This window comes from Macrotis lagotis, chromosome 3, assembly GCF_037893015.1.
Source record: "Macrotis lagotis isolate mMagLag1 chromosome 3, bilby.v1.9.chrom.fasta, whole genome shotgun sequence".
Lineage (NCBI taxonomy): Eukaryota > Metazoa > Chordata > Mammalia > Peramelemorphia > Peramelidae > Macrotis > Macrotis lagotis.
In genome coordinates this window covers 39,276,348-39,283,337 of record NC_133660.1, presented here as the reverse complement: position 1 = coordinate 39,283,337, position 6,990 = coordinate 39,276,348, and the positions used below count along the sequence as shown (strand labels likewise).

The 6,990-nt window shown below is 38.4% G+C and overlaps 1 protein-coding gene across 5 annotated transcripts in view; it reads right to left on the bottom strand.

Annotated features, from left to right (window-relative positions):
* The window catches only part of SHROOM3 (shroom family member 3), a 247,547-nt gene that overhangs the window by 166,923 nt on the left and 73,634 nt on the right, over positions 1-6,990 (bottom strand). For 2 of the 5 annotated variants that reach the window (XM_074228540.1, XM_074228542.1), the window contains exon 2: positions 606-2,754. In XM_074228540.1, coding sequence (XP_074084641.1) covers positions 606-685 — 80 coding nt within the window. In that variant the 5' untranslated portion in view covers positions 686-2,754. Of the gene's footprint in view, positions 1-605; positions 2,786-6,990 lie in introns of those variants that run through there. The other 3 variants (XM_074228541.1, XM_074228543.1, XM_074228544.1) reach the window with 2 other exon arrangements.

Below are 6,990 nucleotides of genomic sequence, written 5' to 3'. Positions count from 1 at the left end.
ATATATCCAATAAAAATCCAAGCCTTTGTATTCCAGAATGTTTATCACAATCAGAAAACTCAAATAGCACGATCCAGGGGCAAATAATTTAAAAGACAGTAGTCTAGTGCCTGAGCGAGGATGTTTCCCTCTAGTACCTTGCCAAAAGAATGCATAACATTATGGGTGTGGGCCATTCTAAAAGAAAAATGTCCAATAGTCTGGAAGGTGACAAGAGATCAGATATTTTCACAATAAAGGGGCTCAAATCTGAAATCAACTCCATCCACACAATCAGAACAGGGAGCCTTGAAATTGGAGATATTATAATCAACACTGTTGCCATGCTGCAATCTTTGAACCTATCATGAAAATTTCTGATTTTTAGAAGGATGGAAATAGGCACACTTTCCTTTGGAAAAGGCTGTCTGGGCTATAATCATCACTAGATCTGATTTTATTCCTTTTTTAACTCTTGGACATCCAGTTTTAAGGAGAACTGTTACCATTTCTATTAAAAAACTAAACTGAAAGTGAATAATGCTCATTTGCCTCTGCCCTGGTTCTCTGTCTGAAACGCTTTGGAATCCTTCCTAATCCCCCTCCTCCGAGAATGTCAGACTTACACATTCCGCCGCCTTCCCCTGATCTGGGATCCAAGTCTGGACAACACCAAAGCCAGGCAGTCTTCTCTACCTAGTGCCATATTTAGGTCAGGTCGGCAAAGAAAGACAGAGAGTGATCAAGAGGAAAGTGGCCCCAAGCAAAGCGGAAGAGCCTCTTACTCATCCTGTATAACTTCAGTGCTGGCAGTGATTAGGAAAACAAAAATCCACGGGGAAAGAACACCACCCCTTGGCCTTGCCTCATTGCCAATTTGCAGTAACAGGTAGTGAATGAGTGGTAGGAGTCTAAAAGAGAAAGCATTCTGAGGATGGATAGTGAACTGAAAAATAACTGAATATGGAGGAAGCCTCTCTTGATTGGTTCTTCCATTTCAGAATGGGTTCTGTCCAACTAAAATATCCATTATTGGAGTGGAGGGATCACATCTGAAGCATTCTGCATATCATCTTATGTGTAGTGTGACACATTCTGGTTGGTTTGGTTTGATGCTTAGTAAATCTTCTTGAGCTAAACACAGGAGATTCCTTTTGTTGGGAGGTTGGCCACTCTATCTGCTTTGGCTTATAGATTTAGAACTAGAAGGTACCCCAGAAGTTATCTAGTCCAATCCCTCATTTTATAGAGGAGGAAACTGAGGCTCAAAGAAATTAAATACCCTGTTACAGGGATCATCAAAGCAGGGATTATTGCAGAATCTTTTGCAATGCACCATGTTGCTTAATTTGGATTACAAGTGAACCTTCAGAAATCCCCAAAAGGTCTGGATCTTGCTGATTTCAAGGGTATTTTCTTTATTGTAAAGATTCCCAGTTAGGGAGATTAATTAGACCTTCTTCCTTACCTCCATGAAATAAGTTTGATTCTACCAAGTCATGTTCCTATCACTCTAAAGTAATTTAACTTTCTTTCATTCTTCTTCTGGAGAAGAAAAGGTAGTTACAGATCTCACATGGGGCATCAGCTTTGGGTGACTCATTCAAGTCAGGAACTGGGCTTCTAAAGTTTCTATTTCTAGACCTAATCTGGTGGGGGTCTATACTATAACACCAACTGAAGGGCAGAGGACATATAGAAGTCATTGTTGTCTCCCAGATCCATAGATCTATCCCTATTCTCTTTCCTATCTTTTTGACAATCTCAAGTTGGAATCTCAAATTCAACAATGCCTAAAATAATATTCAAGTCTTTACCCCTCCCTTTCTTCTGAAATCCTCTCTTCTTCCCAACTATCTTATTACTGTCAAGGACAATACCATCAACCAGTTGCCCAAGCTCAAATTGGTGTCATTATAAACTCCTTATTTATTTAGCCCATATATCCATTCCATTGCCAAAATTTTGTAATTTTTATCTTCACAATGTGTTCTCTTGAATGTGTTCCTTTCTCTTATACACAGCCTACTTCTGGCCCTCATCACCTCTCACCAGGGACTATGGTCAAATGTTCTAACTCATCTCCACGACTCAATTCTCTCCCGACTCCAATCCATCCTTCATTCAGTTGCCAAGTTCATTTTTCTAAAGAATAGATCTGATGATGTCTCCCCATTCCTCAGTGATCTCCAGTGGTTCCCTATTACTTCCAGATGAATTTCTTTGCTTGGCATGAAAAATCTTTATAGTCTATTCCTTTTCTTCCATACCAAACTCCTTCCAGTTTACTCTCATCCACACACTCTACAATCTGCCAACTTGGATTGTCTGCCCCTCACTTCTATCTCTAAGTTCCCTTGGTTTCCTTCAATATTCAACTCTGATCTCACTAACTCCAAGACTTTCCTGCCCCCTCCCCCACCTGCTGACGCCTTCCTTTCTCAGAATACTTCTGTCTCTGATGACTGCAACTTGCATTTACTTGGTCTTTTACATATAAACTATCCCACTGAAAAAAATGGGGACTATATTTTTGCCTTTCTTTGTGTCCCCAGCACTTCATGCCATGCCTGGATCATACTATACCCTTAACAGGTCTTGACTTGACTTGGCCAAGCAGATGTAAATTCAGAAGAAAAAGACTGAGGGACATTTTTTTCAAGGACAAACCTTACTGCTGAATTTCACTCCATCGTTGTTCCCATTTCTTCTTGATACAAGATGACTCAATTTCTTTAAGATGTAGTTTCTTTTGTTGTAATGGGATATGTTCTGCTGAAAGAAATAACAAAGGGGATGATTTCAGAAAAACCTGGGAAGACTTATATTAACTGATGCAAAGTGAAGTGAGTAGAACCAGGAGAATTGTTCACAGTGACAGCAATATTATGATGATCAACTGTGAAAGACTCAGTTACTCTAATCAATAAATAATCCATGCCAACAATTCCAAAGGACTCATGATGAAAAATATTATCCATCTCCAGAGAGATAAGTGATCAACTTTGACTGCAGATTGATGTATATATTTTTTCCATTCTTATTTTTCTTACTTTCCTCCCACAACATGGCTAATGTGGAAATATGTTTTATGTGACTTCATATAGATATAAAATAGGTATTGTATTTCTTGCTGGGGGGGGAAGAAAATTTATAAATGAAAAAATAGAAGAGAAAAAATATATACATTTCTTTTAGGTTCTCTCTAAATAATTTATTAGGATGGGGATGGGAAGAGTCTGAATCCAATATCATCAATGTAGGGAAATTAAAGTAGATAACCATTTCTGTACTGGGAACCAGGGTCACATGGTCAGTATGCATCCTAAGAATCAGAATTTGAACCCAGGTCTTCTTAACTATGTGGATAGCCCTCTAAAGATTATGCCAGGGGCAGCTAAGTAGCACAGTGGATAGAGCACTGACTCTGGAGTCAGGAGGACCTGAGTTCAAATCTATACTTAGACCTAGTTGTGTGAACCAGAAAAAAAAAGACTACCATGGCTGTTTGTTTGGAGGATTCTTAGTGAAAACATTTGTTCCAACTCCTGTGCTCCAAGAAATCTGAAATAATGGTCCTAAAACTATATGAAACAGAATAAAAACCTTGTAGTGTTGTGGATGAGAGAACTGGATTTGAAGTAAGGAAAATCTATGCTCAAATTCAACCTCAGACATTTACTAGCTGTGTGACTCTAGGCAAGTCACTTGACATTTGTTTGCCTCTGTTTCTTAATGTGTAAAATGAGGATGAGAACAATCCTCCCTTTGAGGATTGTTGTAAAGATCAACTGAGATAATATATGTAGCGCATGATAAGTCTTAAAGCACTATAACAATGTTATTATTGTTATTGTCATTTTTTTACCTGTGAATTCTTCAGAAAAAGTGTTATAGATATCTAAAGTCCACCAAATCACTTTGGATATTTTTATATCCATTCAGTGTTAATGAAGATGGGGCGGACTAGAGCCCAGAAAACAAGTTCAACAGAAGCAGGTCCCTTTGACCTAGAAAAACATCTTAGGTCTCTGGCTTGACAGTCCACTCCACCCATAGCCCAAACTTGTAGTCACAGTGCTGGTTTCTATTTTTGGATAATATACCTTTTATGCCTATTTTGTTCAAAGTCAATTCATTATAGAAACCTTGATTCAATGAAAACCTGCTGGACTTTGAGAGGGGAGGAAGCATCTGTAAAAGATGGATGAAGCCAAGTTCTCTGCACAATATCCTAGAGGCACCAATAGAATGGAAGGATGTTATTGACCCCTGAAGCCAACCAACCACTCTGCATCTTCCTGTCAGAACAGCATCCACTTCCATCCCAGTTATATGGAGAATTGTAAGGGAAGTACTACAGCTTTCACCAGACTGCCTCAGGTTTCCACTATTACAGCCCATTCTTCATAATGTTGATCAAATAATTTTCCTTAAGCATAGTTCTGACCATGTGATTTACTAACTCCCATGGCTTTGTCTTGCAGCTAAGATAAAATATAAGCTCAAATATAAGATGGTTTTAAGTCCTATACAATATGACTCCAGTGACTTCTACACCCTGTGAGCCAGTCAAACTGCCCCTTGCCCCTCCTCTCTTTTCTCTATGATACTCCAATTCTCAGCTCTTTGCATTTGCACTGACCATTCCCTCTGCCTAGAATTCACTGCTTCTTTATCCCCACCTCACAGAGTCCATCTTTCCCTTTAAGATAGATTAGGCCCCATCTCCTACATGAAGTCTTTCCTCACCACCACATCACACAACCTCAACTGCTAGCACTCTACCTCCTAAATTACTCTGCATGCATTTATATTTATTCGCTTTATATTTTTCTTTTAAAATTATCTATATTTGGGCAGCTAGGAGGAACAGTGAATAGAGCACTGGCCCTGGAGTCAGCTGAGTTCAAATCTGGCCTCAGACTCTTAATACCCTGCTGTGTGACCTTGGGCAAGTCACTTAACACCATTGCCTTGCAAAAAAATCTACATTCTATTTATTTTTTTAAGAAAGATTTTATTTATTTTGAGTTTTACAATCCCCTTAGTCTTGCTTCCCTCCCCCGCTCCCAGAAGGCATTCTATTAGTCTTCACATTGTTTCCATGGTATACATTGATCTCAGTTGAATGTGATGAGAGAGAAATCATAATAAAGTATAAGAGATATAGTCTTTCCACAATTCTTTCTCTGGATACAGATGGCACTCTCCTTTGCAGACAGGCCAAAATTGTCCCTGATTGTTGTACTGATGGAATGAGCAAGTCCATCAAGGTTGGTCATCACCCCCATGTTGCTGTTAGGGTGTACAGTGTTTTTCTGGTTCTGCTCATCTCACTCAGCATCAGTTCATGCAAATCCCTCCAGACTTCCCTGAATTCCTGTCCCTCCTGGTTTCTAATAGAACAATAGTGTTCCATGACATACATAGACCACAGTTTGTTAAGTCATTCCCCAGTTGAAGGACATTCACTCAATTTTCAATTCTCTGTCACCACAAATTTTTGTACAAGTGATGGTTTTACCCTTGTTCATAATCTCTTCTCATATACTCTTCAGGGTATAGACCCAGTATATGGTATTGCTGGATCAAAGGGTATGCACATTTTTATTGCCTTTGGGTATAATTCCAAATTGCTCTCTAGAAAGGTTGGATGAATTCACAGCTCCACCAACAATGTATTAGTGTCCTAGACTTTCCACACCCCTTCTAATATTGATCATGCTTTAATTTGCGAAAATCTACATTTTAAATGTAATCAATTCTAAATTGGATTTGACTGCTTGATGTGGGAGATACTGGCACAGGACCACCCAGTATGGCATGCCAGCATGAAAGAAACTGCTGTGCTCTATGAATAAAGCAAAATTGCAGTAACTCAAAAGAAACATGAGATGCGCAAATTTAGAGACATCTCCACTCTAAATGATCAATGGACTACTTGTGCCTGACTTGTGGTAGAGTCTTCTGAGCTTATATTCATCTGATCCACCATAGTAGGATGCAATGATATCATTTTGATCCTCTTTGAGAACAAAGAACAATAACCATTTTAGATATACTTGTTACCTCCCACATAAGCTTCCGGTGAGCAGGGATTTTTCAATGCTTTGTACTTGTATCCTCATTATCTAGAGTAGGCATTTAATAAAGACACTGCTTGTTTGATTCATTAACCAGAAAGAAAATATTCTCTCAATACCTAAAATGACCTAGAGTTCCTTTCAGTCTTCCTTCTCTAGAAATGGTCGCTACTTTGCTGTAATTACCCAGTTAGATTGATAGAATGAACTATCTTTTATCTCATTATCAATGGAAGGACCAAATATCTCAGTTTCCCCAGGTTCCTTTAATAGAGGATAATGATAAGTGATCTAAGTGACTCCTTGGGTTTTTCCAAAGCTCTGCTTATGTTCCTTTCCTGGTCCTAAGTTCCTTATGCCTTCCTCTAAATTTCCCTTAAGTACTTTGTAATTATTTCATATATACTAACAAATGTAGGTAGAATATAAGCTCATTGAGGGCAGAAACTTTTTGTTTGTGAATCCTCAATGCTTAGAATACAGTAAGCACTTCATGGATGTTGGATTAAATTAAGTTTATCAGCTTTCATGACACAGATGCTTTAACAGACACAAATTCTTCAGAGCATTTCTCTCCCATACCATTTCTTTCTTTCTTTCCTTCTTTCCTTCCTTCTTTCTTTCTTTCTTTCTTTCTTTCTTTCTTTCCTTCTTTCTTTCTTTCTTTCTTTCTTTCTTTCTTTCTTTCTTTCTTTCTTTCTTTCTTTCTTTCTTTCTTTCTTTCTTTCTTTCTTTCTTTCTTTCTTTCTTTCCTCTCTCTTTCTTTTGCAAGGAAATAGGGTTAAATGACTTGCATAAGGTTACACAGCTAAGTAATTATTAAACATCTGAGGTAGAATTTGAACTCAGACCTTCCTGAGGTCAGTTCTTTATCCACTGAGCCACCTAGCTGTCCCTTTCCAATACCACTTCATAGCAGTGCATA